The 19,514-nt window shown below is 34.2% G+C and overlaps 1 protein-coding gene across 2 annotated transcripts in view; it reads right to left on the bottom strand.

The window, feature by feature from the left end:
- Positions 1 to 15,763, bottom strand: part of LOC144438689 (syntaxin-binding protein 4-like) — a 47,330-nt gene extending 31,567 nt beyond the window's left edge. Inside the window, exons 1-9 of one of the 2 annotated variants that reach the window (XM_078127834.1) lie at positions 15,752 to 15,763; positions 14,560 to 14,605; positions 12,663 to 12,760; positions 11,718 to 11,816; positions 10,747 to 10,816; positions 9,291 to 9,365; positions 8,626 to 8,741; positions 6,994 to 7,111; positions 722 to 854 (exon numbers count right to left, since the gene is read on the bottom strand). In XM_078127834.1, the coding sequence (XP_077983960.1) occupies positions 722 to 854; positions 6,994 to 7,111; positions 8,626 to 8,741; positions 9,291 to 9,365; positions 10,747 to 10,816; positions 11,718 to 11,816; positions 12,663 to 12,760; positions 14,560 to 14,597 (747 nt within the window). In that variant the 5' untranslated portion in view covers positions 14,598 to 14,605; positions 15,752 to 15,763. Of the gene's footprint in view, positions 1 to 721; positions 855 to 6,993; positions 7,112 to 8,625; positions 8,742 to 9,290; positions 9,366 to 10,746; positions 10,817 to 11,717; positions 11,817 to 12,662; positions 12,761 to 14,559; positions 14,606 to 15,751 lie in introns of those variants that run through there. The other variant, XM_078127835.1, reaches the window with a different exon arrangement.
- Positions 15,764 to 19,514: the final 3,751 nt, after the last annotated feature.

Here is a 19,514-nt window from a genome sequence, read left to right as displayed (position 1 = left end):
AACTACAGAGGTGAAACCAGTCTTCACTAGATCCTCCCAGATCTTTAACACAGTGAGTACTGTATACTCACTCATTGAGAGTACATCACATGACCAGCAAGTGTGATTTGGAGCCTTTCCTGTGAGTACTGTGTACTCACTCATTGAGAGTACATCACATGACCAGCAAGTGTGATTTGGAGCCTTTCCTTATCATTGGCTTATCACTGTTCTCCATTTGTTGCCCAATATTTATGACTGTGATAATATACATGTAATCTTACATAACACTGAGTCTATAGTTGGAAAGGACAGTCACACTACTTTTGGGCATTCCTGAGCTCAAGGAGAAAGTTTTCTTTGAATTCCACTTGAAGTCAAAATTTCATGATCTTTATTGTAATAAAAAATAACTGCAGTAATTCAGTGTGATGTTCATACTTTTTTCCTTTTATGATCACTTTAACCAAAAGCATAGCTCCAAGTACAAGGCTATTTTCAAGGAGTAAACCATTTCAGTAACATTGCAAACAATTCTAGAGATGTAAGCATTTAAATGACACCCGACCAAGTGAATAGGCATCACAGGTGTTTTTTTATGTAAGACAAAGTCCATCATGATGAAAGTGTATCATATGGACACTGGTCTGCAGTCACTTTGGACAATCTACTGTAAAATAATGACATTCAGCGAATCCTGGAGACTGAGAGTTAGTCTAGTTTTCCTTCTAATCCTTCTTACCTTCTGACAGTCTCCACCTTCTAATATTTTATCTATGAATATACCTGGTCCTTCAGGTCTGTTAGTTCCACCATTTATACTAAATCCAAGTCCTGCTGTTTTCTGGATTGTAATGTGATGTACGTTATCTTGTCTGAAATAAAAACAAAATCAAATCAATAAATATTATTGGTCTTCCTGTTCTTATCTTTTGATAAAACTGAACTAAACGTTGTGACGTGCGAATACCAGTATGGTGTACACTGGGAATGCTTGCAGTGTTTTTGCAACAGAAAACACAAGTGCACTCATGAATCATGAGATGAGGATGAGGTTGTTACTACATACACTTACAGGAAACAGCAAACTTCATGGCAATATAACTGCATTCACATGATTTCTTGTACATGGTACTGACATGATTCCATATGGAACAATCACATACTTATTTCAGGGTTCATACACCCTGGGGAGAACCCTGTAAATTGTAGGAAGGAACGCATGACAAAATATAAGACTAGGGAAATGCATGGCTGAACAAGTGACCTATTGGTGAGAATAGCTCTGCTGTGTTGTTTTTTTATACCACATGTAGAATTGGTGCTGGTGTTCAACTCTTCCACTATGCAGTTTTGTTTTGGCAGTGTAATAAAGTGGTTAGTGGTTTCATATGATGACTCACACACACTATAGAACACATTTCACATAGAAAGTTGTAAAATATACTTATAATAAAATATATGTACTTTTATTTACAGTTGCCATTTTACAAAAAATTCTATTTTTACCCCTAATTTTGCCTATTAATAATAATAACCCAATCTTGAACAAACTTATATCTCCTCATCCCAAGACCCCACACAACAAAGTTCAACTCAATTGGCTCAGTAGTTTTGGAGAAGATTTTAAAGCATTTTTACCAACAGTTCTATTTTTAAGACTTAATTTGCATATTAATGATCCAGTCAATTTGTCTTGAACAAACTTATATCTGTTCATCCCAAGACACCTACACAACAAATTTCAACTCAATTGGCTCAGTAGTTTTGGAAAAGATTTTTTAAGCATTTCATCAAAAATTATATGTTTAGAACTAATTTGCATAATAATAACCCAATCAACTTGTCTTGAACAAACTTATATCTGCTCATCAAATGACACCTACATGCCAAATTTCAGGTCAATTGACCTAGTAGTTTTAGAGAAGAAGATCAAGTAGTCTAGAAAAGTTGACGGTCAGATGCCAGACATTGATGGAGAATCAACCTAACCCTTATGTTCTGCTCAGCTGTCGCTGACAGTGGAGCTAATAAAATCCTGTAAATTATAAAGTAGAACCAGCAACTCATTGAAAGTCTAGGAAGAACCCTGTAATGTACAATATTGCATTGAAAGACATGTTTAATAGCAACGTTCATTATGCCAACTTGACAAATACTAGATAAATGGCACTGGGATTTCCACCTCTTTAATGTTTATTCATGAAATGCATTCATCTAGACCTAGAATCAACACTAATTCTCGCTATCTGCAATACAATTCTATGCATCGCTAAGGAGTCAAATGGAATGCAGTCTCGCGACCGTGCTTGCATTTGTCGACACCTACACTTCCGGTCGCCTATGTGAATGTTTCTTCCAAACAGTTTAATTGTAACAAATAAGATAAACGCAAGTTTTAAGCTCATATAATTATGGAGGTGGGAAATTTAAATATGTACAGTATCTTTCCTGGGCAAAAATACAAGAGATGTCTACAACTGAAAATTGGAAAGAAACATTCCTGTGTATTAGCATAGCCGACCGGAAGTGTAGTTGTCGACATTAGAACGCGTTGTCACGCAACTTCGTTCCATTTGACTCCACAGTGATGTGTAGAATTGTATTGCAGGTAGCGAGAATTTGTGCATGCTAATTGTACTTGGACTGCCATTCACTTATAACTGACTAACAATGGCTAGCACTAAAAAATGAGATGTTTTGAATTTACTAGTAATAATTATTATGTAATAGTGATCTATTTTGCTATTGAGTACACACTTCTCATAAAAGTATGCAACATCACTAGTACAGTTATTATGGAGTCTCAATACTGTTTACTGCTAGTCATTGAAAACACTCATGTGGAATAACAGCAAGTGATCAACTTAATTAATTGGTCTTTCTGACAGGTCCATCCTTGAAACTGTTAGTTACATGGAAAGAGAAAGGGTGCTTTTTTCTGAGGTTGTTGAAAAAAAGGACCTGTACTTTGTACTTGATCTGTGATCATGTATTATCAAGGTCAAATAATCTCCACCTACACAAATCTCTTCTCTGAGGCCAAGAAAAAAAAGTGTTTTGTTTCTCATCCCGTGTCCCCTGAGAATGTACAAGTCAGAGCTTTTTTTCCATATTTTTTTCTTCACAACCTGTGAAGTGTACACACATGGCAGGACCACTATATTTTACCATACATGTGTGTATTGTATGTGTGTACATGTATATCATATTTATAATGAAACTGACAAATGATCATCTGTGACAGATTTCTCTTTTCTGTCTCTGTGTATAACCCTATTGATCAGTATGGTGGAGCTAATAAGAAAAATGAAAAAAAAAAAAAAATACCACATCACTTTGGATTTTGGAGAAGAACAAAGCATTCTTTACTTGTATGTCTCACTGCTGATGTAAACGCCTTCTCTAACACATGTCTCCATGTGACAATACATGTGTCCTTGGGTAATAGACAAGACATCACACATTCAACATCATATCATGTGCAAATCAACGTGGTGTTTCCGTTTTTTACTCAACAACGACCTTTTAAAGGTATGACAAATGCAAACTGGCGCCTCTTAACATTTTCTCACACTAAGACGACCTAAATTTATCATGATTACAGGCATTTTAGTAACTGCACATCAAAAGGGCAATATAAATGAGGACGAGAGTTTTATCTAGTTTGGATGACTAATTGAAATAAGAAAACCTTCAAAATACATCAGTCTGGATGAAACCTGTCACTTTCTTTTTCAAGTTTATTTACATGGACAACTACATGTCTATTAAGATGTACATGTACCTCCATATTTGGTATTGCATCCTGTAAACTTTGTACATCATCATGAAATTAATAATTGGTAAAATGTCCTTCCGCTTATAACTAAAAACATTCAGGTACATAGTATATTAAAACTATACATGCTGAAATAATGAGGCTTCATCCATATACAATTTCCTTTATTTGCTACAACTAGCGACAGGGTGGTCCAGTCTTGAATCCTGGCAATGCGGATTTTGAATTTTGTTTTTCCTTCTGAGAGGGGAAAGCAAAATTCAAAATCCCCATCACCTGGATTCTAGGATAGGTTAGCATGAACAAGCAGAATTTGTTACAAAGAGACAGACAGACAGACAGATGGACAGACAACACATCTTACCATAGGCACTACTGAACCTTGTAGTTCAGTTGTGCTGAAAAGGACTGAATTTTCATCCAGATCAGTCAAATTCATATTTTTAAATGAAGTTCTAATTTCTTACAACACTTCAGACTTAAATACCCCCCCCCCCCCCCCCCCGTAGTATATTTCATAGATACTCATAAAGCAAGAATGATCCATAGCATTTCACAAGTGAATATATTGTTGTATAGCAATGATATCGCATATTCATTCATGTTTGAGTACTAAGTTCAGCCACTCTCTACCAAGTTAACTTGTACACTGGATATTCTTATTTTATCAAAATATACAACAGATTTGATAAAAGAACTTACGCAAAATTGCAACTATTGAATCATGTGATGGATGGAAGGAATGGATTTAGTGCTTAACAGTACATAGTTATATTATCAGGTGGTAATATACGAAGTGTTTATAAAATGACAGCTCCAAAACTCATAAAGTCAGCTTGTGCCCAAATAATTATACAAGCATTTCATTTTGAACTACCGAAATTTGTAAACAAAATGTGTACTGCACTAGCTGCAACTGGGAATGTTTTTTGAAACTGTTTTGTTAGACACTGTATGATGATTTACTTGTAATATGTTCACCTTGAACAGTATAGAAAGAATCACCTGTGAGTAAATGTATTTGTGTAACTGATTATAGAAATTCGAACAAATTCATTTCAGCATTTGCAACCAACAATCCCCCCCCCCACCCCTTGTGATCATTCAACATGTTACTTTATCAATTATGGATACAATTGATCCCTAATTAACATGTCTAATTATGGGTATTTTAACAATCTTCAGTGAATACACTGTTGATTGTCTGATCACACAAATACTACTTGGGTTACTTCTAGAGCAGCATATGTCTATGTTTGTTTGGATATTGAAATTTTGACAATCCAATGAATATAAAGGCTGCTGGCACAAACTAATATAACCAATTCTTACAACTTCAGGGTTTTAAGCAAAACTCCATTCAGTACAACACTACAGGAATAAAGCATCTGTGAATGGTGAATCTATTTAATTGAGAGGGGAAACAAAACCTTTAGGCAAAAAATACACAATTTCAATGATATGACAGAACCCTGTGACAAATCAGTGCAAGTGTGGTGTACTCAGGGTATTTGCACAAGTACTTGCAGCGTTCTCTGCAGCAGAACACTCATGAAAGTGCAGCAGAAAACACTGCAAGCACTCATGCAAATACCACTGAGTACCTATACTGGCCCTCACATGGCATGAGGCTCTGTTATTTTTACACACTGCAGTGCAAATACCAGGGGTATATACACACGTGCACCAGTGCAAGCAATCTATGGTACAAATGTACACATACAATCAATCAATTCATATTTCCCAAAATAGTACTTTCATTCTAGCTGGGGTTTGAATCTTATACTGTTAATAAGACAAGTGTACTTATAGCTCACCACTAGTCAACAACATCTGTTCATGACACATACTATAAATAGCACACTGATATCTGTTTGCTTCTGTATCAAATGTCATAGTTTGTATGCTTGTAGCCGTTTCAGGTAAAAACATATCAAATAAAAAATACTTTCCTTTTTTGATCTGAGTCTGACATAGATGACAAAGTGCCCTCCTGTCATGTTTGAGATAGGAACTTTTTTTATTCCAAGGAATCTATCTCCCTTTAAACTTTATGACATCTGCTCTACTTCAGTTTGTTTAGCTTTCCTTTACATGAATATTTTGTCACAGTTTCATTCTCACTTTATTTTTATTTGAAGTAATGAATCACATAAGAGGCCAGAGATTCAATCCCAGGTTCCAACATTAGTGTGATCTTATCAGAGGAACCATAAGGCCTAACAAAAACAATTGTATGGTTCTGACTACACTCAATTTTAGAATAGGTGGGATTGGTATATTTTTTATTTTATTTTATTTTAATTTTATTTTTCACATGTGAGTGTCTAGTTCAGGTAGTTATGTTTTCCGTCATTTTCCATATGGTCTCTGTGTAATTGGTTTCTTCTCATCAGATGTACAGCCATTACAGATAGGAAGCACGGTTTGTCTTTTTTTAAGTTGATGTCAGTTTTTGCATCCACCACGAATCTTCACAATTTTCGTGATTTCATTGAATTCATAAAAAAAAGTTTAGGGTCAGCAGTGACAATCTAGGTGAGGTCGAGTAACTGGAACCACACAATTTGTTTTATTAGGCCTAAGGATTACATAGGCTCAGTCTTTTGTTTTGATCAAGTCTTTCTATAAATTTGCCAGACAACTATTTTTCACGCCTGAATTTTTTATCGAACTGGGCCATTAACTTTTCAACATTAATTATGGAAACTTATGAATGAATTCAATTCCAGTGATATCCAACATAGAAATTAAAACCTGGAAAATATAGCTAAAATAGAACAACACTTGTATCCAAACCCAACATTACTATTAGTCATGACAACCCTATGAAGTGTGAATCTGACTGTGACATACTCAGGGTCTAGTCAGGTGGTGTCCTCAGTTAGCAAAGTGTTGGAGTGAAACTGAAAGCACAGCTGACTGTAAGCATGGATGCAAATGCCATAGTAGCCAAAATGTCACTTGTGTATCCTGTGGTTCTGTTATTACAGAGTATTATATTATATTATATTATGTATCTTTATCCAAAAACAGTATATTTTATATATGAAAATGTAATGCTGTTTGATGCAGTAATGCATACAGGGTTACAACAATACTTTCAGTACTGCACTGCTGTGCACACACTGATAATACGCAACCATAGCAATGTAAGTAATCACTGCTACATATGTAATAATAACCATTTTACTATGCTCCTTCCAAACACAAGTACAAATATGAATCCTTACCTTTGCATGTCATTAACAGGTGTTCTCATTAGTGATCTATTAAATGGTGTTCGTACACTTTCAACAGTGGATTCTGAGACTGTTGTTATGATTGATTCACTGGCTGGGGTTCTACGACCTGTCAATAGATACATATCTATTTGTAACATACATGTTTATAGGATTTTAACACAATCTGATGATAATCTGATGTAGTGAATACAGCTTGATTTCTTTATTTACCTCTATGTCGTTTGTTTATTGTTGTTTGTTTTCAATTTTGTTGTTCTGCGAGTGAGTGCCCTCTGACCAATTACCATAGGAGGTTCACGTTCAAATCTTGCTCGTATACATGGCCAATCAAAATCTGCCTTACAGTTAACACTCCAGGGTTGAAGTTGACAACAAACAAATCCATCAAAATAATAATAATAACACTGTTGTCGCCACTCTGAGCTCTGAGTGTTCTGAGGTACTGTACCCATAAGTTTTCAACATAAGATGAGTTCTCACATTGGTTGAGAGGGGTTATGCAAACACACAGGATTTGAATGTGATCTCCTATGGTATTGTGTCAGGAAGAAAGCACTCATTCACGGAACCAAAAAAAGAACAAACGACAATAATAGGAAACATAGGTAAATAAAGAAAGCACACCATATTCACTACATCAGATTTTAATCAGATTGGCTTTATTACAGATCTACACTTGGACAAAAAAAAAACTGCATATATCTGTGATAGTAGTGTGTGAAGAATTAAGGTGAGAAGAATTTAGTAGTCAGATGATACAACACTTTGTCAAAATTTTCAGTTGTAACTTGTATATTTATGTTTTTCTAGTTATCTATGCATTTAAACATCAAAGCACACTTACATGAATGAACACACACACACACTCACACAAATGAAGACATATATTATACATACAAACACATGAAAGTACACACCCACAGACATACATCCATCCATCCATACATCAACTCACTCACAGATACAAATATATATATGTCCATCCATACATCAAAACATACACACACATATCCACACATACCTCAAATGTACACACACATCGCATACTAACATTCTAAGGAATTGCTGGTTGTCTTGTGCTTGATTTAAACAAAAGGGGTACACGTATAGTGATGTACAGTAATGCATGTACATGTGTATCCTATATTTTATTTTTTCATAAATTGCAAGATGGAATCTATTACTAAATCATTGCCAGGGGAGAAATGAAGACACATTATTTGAGAGGCAGCAATTTTGTATAAACAAAAGAAATGTTATGTATCACCTACAGATGGCAGTACATACCTGACAATTTCACAAATAAATGAGTGTTTTAATTTAGTACTGCCTAGAATAATTTTCTTCTCTTGGTACCAAGGTTTTAGTGGGGGTTTTTGGCGGTGCTGGTTCATTGCTACAGATAGCTGTTGCCCCTGACCTTTAGTCTTGGGTATATGTCTTATTATCATATCATACCAGTATAATGATGTAGGGAATCTACAGATGTGATTAGTCAAAACACACAAAGAAACCTACATATATATGTGGTTGCAGTGATTGCGTGAGAACAGGGCAGAAGACCAGGGAGAAAGAACTCTAATATGGAGTAATAATAGTAGAATACATATAATAATTTACCTTGGTCAACAGACATGGATGTTGTAGCTATTGAAGACATAGATCTTGTGTCTGTGTAAGAACTACTTGTACAACTGTAGTTTTCTTGACTCTCACATAAGTCTGTGTATTCTTGACTATGGAAGGATACAATACAGTGTTTTAACTTAGTTAAATATACATACAGAGGTTTAATGAATAGACAATCATTTGACTATAATTATAAAGTATACATGTAAACATTGAATGAATAAAACGCAAGCCTTCAATCGAAGGCATAGTCCCCAACTGGTGTGTTTTATGGCAAAGTTATGGTGCAAATTTGAATGGTGTCTCTAGATACAAAACTTTCTAATTCATTGATCTCTGGGCAATGCCCCTTGGGGCCACTTTTACATGTCCAGATATAGCTCTTCAACAAAATAGTGATTGCATCTTGAATTGTTAATTCTCACAATCACACTACACTTTCATTTCCTGACATTAAGATAACTAGAGACAATGTATTATGTCCTCAGATTCAAACTTATTCCATTTCCTACCATGGTTGCTATGTCTAAGTAATCAAGGTGGTTATAGTCTTATGAGGCACACTTCACAATAACTAGATAAAATATTTCTTATGTCTCAAAATCTCAAATTCAAAACATTGCTTTAAAATTGTACAAAAGGTCAACATAACTTACATTGTTGAAGCATTTCGTTGTATTGTCAATGTCACATGATTAGTGGCTGAAGCACTTCTTAACATTGACACTGCCCTGAAAACAATACAAATAACTATATAAATAACATCACCATACTTTAGCCTTAGGTTAGTTTTATGACCAACAGATATTAGGTATAACAATGGATATCATCAACTTTCAAAGTGAGATTTAAAAAAAATGTACATTAAAAGTCATAAACACTTTGAGGATGAGGTAACAATGTCCTGTTGCACTGTATCAGACAAACTGTGATTACTGTATGCTGTTGTGTGTATAGGCACTCCACATTGCTACGGTATAAGTAACAGTAATGTGAAGCAGCTTTTAGTTTATGATTACTGGTGTCTAGTGAACATCAGATTAAGATATAAATACAATACTAGTACATATTATGTGTATGATAGCTTTAGACTTTGGTGGTAGTGTATCTCATTTAAAAATTGACAGGTTTTTTTATATTTAATTATTCAAACTGAAGATGTAGCCAGTGGATTCTTGAAAATAATTCACATCAAAAAATGTTAAAGTTTGAGAATCAACTTATTATATGTACGTACATATGTACATACATAAAATTTAAAACGACAAAGTTCAATAATAATCCTCTTCTCCTTCAGGTACAATTTATGTTCAAGATAAAATCAACTGTTTTGTCTCAGTTTACTGCATAATAGACAGTTTCAAAGTTCAGGGCAGAAGCAAGATGGAATCAGGATCCTGACTGCACCATTCAATGATACACATTAGACGTAGAAACAGTGCCCTCAGTGGCCATAATGTCAAAATGTCTTAGCATCACCAGAAAACAATTATTCACGCCATCAATGGCATTAGTTTGAGCAAATTAATGAGGTTTAGTGTAAGTATTTCTATCCAAGTAAAAAAGGCAAAATAGGGCACAAGCTGAGTTACGTGTTTGGATGTAATTTATGTTACATATTTATAAGGTACTCACAGTATTGTACTTACTGGAACACATTTAGCAACTACTTGTAATTACCTGAACTCAAATCTGGTATCACGATAAAATTTATAAATGATCCGACGACGTAATTTATCACATGACTTATGTATCAAAAATTTTCAAGAAATCCATGCAAGCAACTGTTTTAACAACACCAGAAGACAATTGTGATGTTATAGAAAGCATGCACCGACATCAAAATCATTAAAAAATATTTTAAGGTTATTTTGTAAGTATTTTCACTTGAGTAAAGAGCTTATAAACACAGCTTGTACGACATTGAAGACATGCATCAACATAAACATTATACTACAATCATTTAATCACAGGTTTAATAACGTAAGTATTTTTACCCTTGCAAAACAGTATATAAACTCAGTTTAGTACTACATTAAGAATTGACTACATTGAATGATAGCGTTTAACATTGCAAAGAATATATCAATTAATATCTTTGTGATTACTTACTTATCATTTGTGACACCAAGCAAACTCTCTCTATTCACTGTCAAGATCTGATCCCCTTCTTGCAAACGCCCTACAAGATGAAAATCAATAACACTATTGAGTTATTTGTACATATTACATACATGTAGTAGAGTTATGATGTATGAAGGGTTGGAGTGGTCAGTTTAAAATCTGCAGTCACTGGTTTTAGCCTTGCTGCTGTCATTTCTTTCTGAATGGCTAAAGTCCTTAGGCAGAATTTGAACCATGATTATGCCCCAGCCAACCCAGCTGTATAATTGGGGACCTGGTAGGGTGAGGTTGTAATGTGAATGCTTTAATCACATGTTCTTACAGTGGCTGCAATGCTCCAGGGGTGTTCATGATGTTATAAAGTGTGGCCCAGGGAGTTGAGTAAGTTATATAGGGCTATTGTGCCGGTATAGGTCTGTGGTAAGGGGTAACAATTATACAGTACTATGATCATGACATCTATTGTGGAAGGGATTTCATTAATGTAAACTATTTATTTCTATTTACCATTTGACAAAACTATTCTCCTGGCATTCTGGTCTGACTTGAATGGGTCATTCGATGCATCAGTTAGTGAAAAGGTCAATCGGTCAATCAATCAATAACCATAGTAAGTCAACGATAACTGTGTCAATCAAAATGAAGAATTGATTTCAAAACAATAAAAAAGACAACTGTATCAGAGTAGACTTTTGTTCCAAACACAGTGTACAAAATTAATACCAGATAATTTTAGTTGACGATTTCAGGCAGTTATTTTCTATATTGTGTTTGGAACAAACGTTTACTTTGATACAATAGTTTACGAACACAGATAATAATAGATAATGTATGAAAGGATCAAAATCAAGGATATTACATTGAAGTTAGTGATGATATGGGAAATTACCATAAAAATGCAGCTATAACTGGTACTAGGTCTGTTCTACTTGAAATGTTGTTAATATTTGAAAACTTACCATCAGCCTCAGCCAGTCCACCAACCAATACTCGTCTAATAAATATACCATAGCCTCTACCTCTTGAGATATCACTCAAACCACCTATCACTTTAATACCTGTCATCAAGAAATAGTCAAATTATCTTAGCTTATTTCTTCAAATTTCTATTGTCTTATAAGATTTTGAAATGGGCGGAAAAGATTCATTTTCGGTTTATAGACTGTAGTGTTTCTTACATAGTGGCAAACATTATAAAGCCCAAATGCAATCATTATATGATGAAATGGCCTCGAAAGGTTTATTTTGGGTATAAATGCAAGTAACATTTTGATAGTGGAAAGCACTGCATAGTCCTATGATAGAGCAGAGAGTGGCATTTCAAAGGTTAGTTACTGTGTTGTGACAATGTATTGTGTTGATGATACTGTACATTGTATCTGTATTCTCCCCTGGTAATACTGGTAACACAATGGTCTATTGTAATATAAACAATGAAAGATCTAGTCAGAAAAACAGATCTCTATTCTTGTCTTACAATTATACTATTGGACTTTACACATGATGCCTTCATTGTTTTCCAGGATACAAGGCCAGTACAAACAGTTTTTGTTGCAAAATAACCTACATACATGTATAGTTATGGTTCATATGATATGACACAATAGTTTGTTGTCTTGACTCTATTGGCAATGGTGTATGAAGCACAAATTGTTAACCGATACAAGTGCAACCACATCCTTTTTACATTGCATACATGAATACCTGCCATATTCAGGGAGCGATATACTTTATTTTGCTAGAACCTAGTCAACAACAGAGTTGGAAATCAGGTCCAATTTACAGATTTTCATACCTTGTACCATAAAATTGGTTATGAATCAATCCCAACAGTATGTGGAACTCAGATAGATTCGACCTACCAGTATATAAACATTTTGAGAACATAGAAAGTTTTCACCTACCTAGTCCACTTTTACAGTTATCAAACACCACAGTCTCAGAATCTGATGTCTCAATATTTGTTGTGGGACCATCACTAGTATGAAGATCGTTGAGAATACTGCAAAGGAAGTGAAAAATAACTTCTACTATATGTATATATGTGTTTCTCTTACAGGTTACACATAACAGCAATCTTTGTAAGTTCAGTAATTCATATAGAAATGTACTCACATTATGCAATAATAATCATAAAAAAAACATTACAAACTTAAACCAAAAAAAATTAGCCTTGAGAGTAATTTAATTTTAAAAAAGAAAACACTACAAACATCTTCTCATCTATTGTGGGTTTTTATTTTCTTCCTTTTTTTTATATTTTGCTGAAAATAAATGCAACATTTCGAAAACCTTTGATAACAATTATTGTTTTGCAGTATTATCACTTGTAAAGTGTAAGTTTAGAAGGAGATAACAAAACTTGAAATGTAAAAAGTTTCACCTTTGCTAAGAAAATAAAAACCCAAAATAGATGTTAAGTTGAATATTTACCTTCATAACATTCATAACGATAAAAATTAAATCAATACCTCTGATATGAATACTATAGCATGTACTAGAAATTGTTCAAGCTTCTAAATATGTTTGTCTATATAATAATACATGATATATTTGTACATAATATCAGTGTTATGCTTTGGAATATAATCATGTTTAGTCAGACAACAGTCAGACATTGTCTATAGTCAAACAGGTGTGTCTTTAATTTAAAAACACAGTTTGGTTACTTGGGATTCAGACTTTGGTCAATGGAATAAAGTAATAGGGATTACAAATGTAATGGAAATTCCTCGGATTACATCGCTCTTTAAAACAGTCACCTTATTGTTATTGAAAGCATTTTATGGCCTAGAGCCAGACAAAAGCTTTAAAGTGAAGTGTGAACAGTTTAAATCTGAAGGATTCATGTTTGGGCAAGAAAGAGGTCGTTTAGCTCACACACTTTGGTAAAATATGGTCACTATGACTCTTAAAAACAACATGACCTTCAAAGAAAGATGTTGAGTAGTGACTCAGTGAAACAATATTTTTGAATGAGAGAAACAATTTTATCCAGTCAAGAAAAGAATTTCTTTGATTGAACACATCTTATGGGAAAAAACATAAGCTTCGATTCTTTTTGTCATAATACTGTAATAGTGCTATCATTATTCATTCATACATGTTGTTTAGCATACTTTCATACACACATGACAAGTTTTGGTATTGAATCACAACAAGTGAGAAACAACTATTGATGTAATTTTTTTTGTCATAATAGTACCAATGTAGAGAATGAATATCATTTGTTTTTAATTTGTCCAATTTATCATGATCTAAGAGCTAAACATCTTCCTGAATCCTGGTTACTTTTATGAACTACTCTCCTATAATAAATTTGTATCCCTCATGCAAACCTAGAGTGTCAGTATTTTAAGAAACCAAAAAGATGTAATTGTCAAGCCAACTCAACTGAAAAAGAGTGACTGATTGTAATCTAATTTCACAGTATATATATGTATGTTATCTCAATTTTCCTTTTTTCTCAAGCCCTCCGATGTGTTAGAATTTTTTTCTCAACAATAAGGCCAGCGGCCTAAAGTGCGAACAATAAATGATTACTGATATGATATTGAAAAGACATGTAAGACAAAGAGAGATATCAATTTGATGCAATTTGAGTAAATCATAAGAAATCTTTACACATCATGAAATACACCATGAAAAACTCACAATTATACTGTTGATGACATAATAATAAATATTGAATTATGGAATATTAAAGTATAAAACTGAGACATTTCACTATGGTGTAATTTTAAGGTTGAAGCAAACTTAGTAAAAATGGTATACATTGAATTATGTAATGTGTAGGCTTACCTGGACATTGTGTCTGTTAGTACTATTGTTGAAGACATTGCAGAATCTGTAAGATGTGCACATGTGTCACAAATATACTGTGTTAATAAGTTTGAAGAATTATCAAAAGTGACATGTGAATATAGTGATTGATATCATATCTAACAATACATTTGTCTTTGCAAATGTACTTTTGCTGAGATTTGGGAACCCCTGAAAAAAAGGAGGATGGGTCAGTGGATAATTGACAGAGATTTCCATGCCTTGTAACCTTGACTTTGGTTGAGAACCGTAGTGAAATACAGGGGGGGGGGGGGGGGATTTGGCCATCCTTAACAAAAAAAAAAATTTTTCAAGCTCTTTAATTTTAACGAATCTCAGTTTTACAGAAGATAAACCTTGACTCAATGAGATCTCTCATTATAAATTATCACTCAAATCTAAATTTACTTTATCACTACATCCCATAACAAGAGCCTTGGTGAATTAGCTTTTGGCAGCTTAAACTTTTGGTTGAAATTCTAAGGGACTACAAGTAAACCTGCAATAGTAATCTGCATGAAAGCACAGACTTGATGAAAGCAAAGTTTTTTTTCACAGTACTTTCTAGTACAAGGACGAAATGAAAACAAAAGCATCATTGTTATCACATTGTATGTGGGAGAATGAAAAATGAACATGACCTGAAATTGAAGTTCACAGCTGATTATTGCAAGGTGTCTACTGAAGGCAGACAAAAAAATACTTTTACATTTACTTGCCATCTAAAAAAAATTGTGCAATGAAATAAACAAAATATAATAAATTTTATTCTTGGATTTGGTATTTTTTTATTTCAGTAGGTACGAAAGTGTAAACAATAGAGGGCAGTGCAATTCATTGGCACACGTTCAACTTTTCAAATCCTGTGATACAGACGATAAATTCCAATGGTTTCAGTTACCGTCCTTCGACACATACACGGTAGCTAAGTTCCGGCCATTAGGCAAAAGAGTTATATTTGCTGTTTGGTGTTTAAAATGATATGTATGGGGGCTTTTTGAGAATGTCAACACTACAGTTGGGTCGTATGTCAATGTGGGACCGGTGTAGTGTAACTTTTTGTCTCGTACATCCATCTGGTTGATGGTTCACACAATCACACGGACAGTTCAATTGTTAAAAAATCAAAGTCCCGTTCGTAAATCAAGGAATCAAATGAAATAAAGCCTACCTGTCGATGACACTCTTGTGCCGGCACTGAGTAGTCACCCAACGAAAAACAAAATACAACACCTGTGCATGCAATGTTTATACCATAAATAAAGAGTAACAGTACACTCGAAACAACAGCTGTGGGGAGATACTGCAGGTAAATTCACGAGGGATAGTAGGTGCAAATACACATCAGGTACAGCCACAATCTTCTTCAACTTCTATCCATGCAGCAAAAGAGAACTGACACTAATAACAGACACGAACTCGCCTCGCCTAGAAAAATACACGCACCTTCAGTCCTCGACAGACGAACTGGCCGCCATGATGATAACTTATGAATATGCATCAGGTTGACTCATCACAGTGGAGTACCCACCCTGTTTTGGATTTTTTATTACTTGTGAAATGATTACTCATTCTTTTCCTCCGTAAAGTTACCTATTGAAAAAAGACAATATACACGTATTCAAATACGTGTTAATTTACGTTGTAAAAGTTTTCAGCAGTCATATTCTAGCGCACTATTTTGTCTTGAAAAGTAGTGAAGAGGCAGTGTCCCCATTATACCGCCTGGTGGCGCTCTAATATATGGTGTACCATCTGTTCAGCTTTCCCACACTCGATGGAAATAGCTACTGGTACTAGTAGTATATCACTTTCATGAAAACTAAACTTTTTTCTTTTGGAATTCAAAACAGAATGAATAGAAAGTATTTTTGGGCTAGGTTAAAGGGTTTCATATCTCCTGTCGCTTAAGATAAAACTGTAAAAATAATTTTTAGTCAACTAACTTCAGGTTTGTTTTTAAATCAAGATATTTCCAATATTTCGACAACTGTCATCTTCATCTGGGAAGAAGGCCAGGTTTTAGTCATATTCAGACCTGGAACCCAAGACTTGATGTGCTTTAATATGATAAATAAATGAAATACATAAAAACTCAATCAACATGCCTTTAAAAAATTTATTCAAAAATTGTGACATCATAAGTTGTAAAGATTGCTGCGAAAAGTTTAGATTTTTATTTGTAATAAATATAAGTGTACAACAAGCAAAATCTAATACATTTTGTATCTATGTACACTAGATACTCATTAAAAAGATGACGAATTTTGTTTACAAGTTTTACTTCGAATGCATTTCATAGAAAAAGAATCGACAATTGTCACTAAAAGATGGATATCACATCCAATACAATATCATGAAACTGAAATAAACAACAACAAAAACAAACAACAACAGAGAGCTACCTGGTTATCACTTCCTCTAAGGTTCTGACACTGAATATATTTTGGTATTTTCAGACTCTGACACTGAACATATCAGGGTATTTTCAAACTCTTACACTCAGCATTGGTATTTTTGACAGTGAATGCCCAGTGGGAGGCAAGGCAAACAGCAAAAGTGGTATGTATCATAGTTGTTTGGAGACATTTTGGGGTTTAGAAAGTTACTAGATTTATCAATCTTCATTTGGAACTTTTTCATCTGTATAAGAACAGTTTAATTTACATATCAAGGTAGGGTGTGCATCAGTGAAAATTAAAGTTCAATTCTCTCTTAATCCATAGACCCTGGAGGGTCTAAATTTAACCATATGAAAATGGACACACATATACACAAGTTAACTCTAGACATACCAAGTCATATTTTTACAGAGTATATGTAAACTCTATTCTTCATATATTTCATCATTTGTGTCAAGGCTATAGTCAAAATATAGACAACGCATGACATTCACAAACCATTAGCGGTCCAAGTGCAACAAACCCGCGGGCTTGCCTGGCGAAAACGGGTGTCATAAAAGTTGTTTGCATCTCTAAAGCTGTTTGTAGCGTTACTTATAATAGCCTAATAAATTGATAACAACTGATATAAGACGGAGATAAGGTTTGCCTCAATTGCAGTCCATGCAGACGGCCGAATAGAGGTTTTTACAGCTGTTTACTTGTGTTATGTAAGAGCCCATCATCACATGTGTAAATATTGGTACTCTTTGATAACAAGTCCACTTGCTTGGCTAATGGCTTGTCCCAGTAATGGTGATCATGTTGAACTATCTTGGGAGCACAGACTAGACATTGTCTAAGCACTGAGTTACAGTGTGGTTTTAGGTATTGAATAAGACCAAAATGTGACTTCACAATTCATCTATCAATTTGCAATGATTTGTAAATGTTTCGAAGTTTTAGATACACATATATCTAGAATCAAAAATAGAATTTCTCTCTACTTGCTATACTGCATCAAGTTACAGATATGAATAACATTTACTGTTACAACTAGAGAGGGCGCTGTTACAAGATCTGCTCTCTGGCTACACATGATGGCTGCAGGGTTGTACATCTCCTAGTTTAAATACAAATATAAGAGCCCTCCTACAAATTGTTGTGAGAAAACACTTGTAACGACCATGTTGAATGTAAAATCAACAAAATAAATTACAGCAAAGATGAGAACATTTTCAGATATGAAAGTTTCTGTGTGAACCACTAACAGACATCACCAGTACTGGAATAACCTGTTGTTTTGTAACTGAAAACATAATCCCATATAAACTTTATTTCCACTTACAAAATATGAATATAATAACACACAGCGTTACATTCTGAGAAATATATTTTGTTGCAGAACATTTTCCCTTTAATGAAGTGTAGTACAATTTATATGGCGTCAACTCATGCCAGTCAAGCTTACAATGGTACCAAAAGTTTCAAACTACACAACAAAATTCACCTCTCCACTGGAAAAGTTGGCAAAAAATACCAGTCTAAATCAGAAATGTGCCTGTATCATGGTAAATTCAATGTGTTGACTCATCATGGTTGTAGTTAATATGAAGAAAGGAAATCACTTTGAATGTAACATGACATGACATTCTACCTATCCATGTGGACAAACATGTCTGACAATAACCAGTCAAAGACTAAAAATTGCCTGTCTGGGATAACTGGACAGTAGGGATTTCAAATAATGTACCCTAGTTTGTTAAGTTGACAATACTTCTAAAAAAACACTGCTCTTAATATTCATTTGGTTCAACAAACTAAAGACGGTGAGTTATAGTTCTTTCAACTTAACGTCGAATGAAAATGGTGATATGGACGTTGCTAAATTACATTATTCACTACCAAGTTCGTCTCAATATTTATGTAATACTATAAATGTTAGCAGATACACCAATTCAACCACCATCATGCATTGTACTATGTCATGCATTACTTGTTATAATTTGACTTAGCCTGAAAGTAACTCAATGGACATTTATAGTCAGCTTGAACACTGACTTTTGATTCCCTAAGTCGATGGAAAAAAATACATAGACGTTACACCTGGAAATTATAATATACTGAAGAAAATCTTACAAAAAGTTAAATTGAATATAGAACAAGTCTTCATTGAACACGTACCCCCTCCCCCCCCCCCATTCCCCACTCCCAAGTCAGCTAGATATATGTAGGAGAGTACATATGACAGAGATCACAGAGCGTGGAGAGAAATATTGAGATAGGTACAAGGTGAAATTGAACACTACCACCAACAAAGACTACGTTGAATTGAAAGTAGAGCAAACCTGTAGATGTTTTATTTGACAATTTACATGGCAATGGTTTGCTCATTTACACTGATATTATCAAGAGATTCGTAAAATGAAATCTTAAGTTACTTCTTGAAATAAAATGTAATGGCACACTAAATTGACTTGCATATATGATACTGCTTGACTTGTAAACATTTTTTTATGGGGGGAAAAAGAGTAAAATTGTTGTAAAATTAAG

The sequence above is a fragment of the Glandiceps talaboti genome, chromosome 8, assembly GCF_964340395.1.
Source record: "Glandiceps talaboti chromosome 8, keGlaTala1.1, whole genome shotgun sequence".
Classification (NCBI taxonomy): domain Eukaryota; kingdom Metazoa; phylum Hemichordata; class Enteropneusta; family Spengelidae; genus Glandiceps; species Glandiceps talaboti.
The sequence above is the reverse complement of the archived record's forward strand: the minus strand, read 5'-3'. Positions and strand labels throughout refer to the sequence as shown.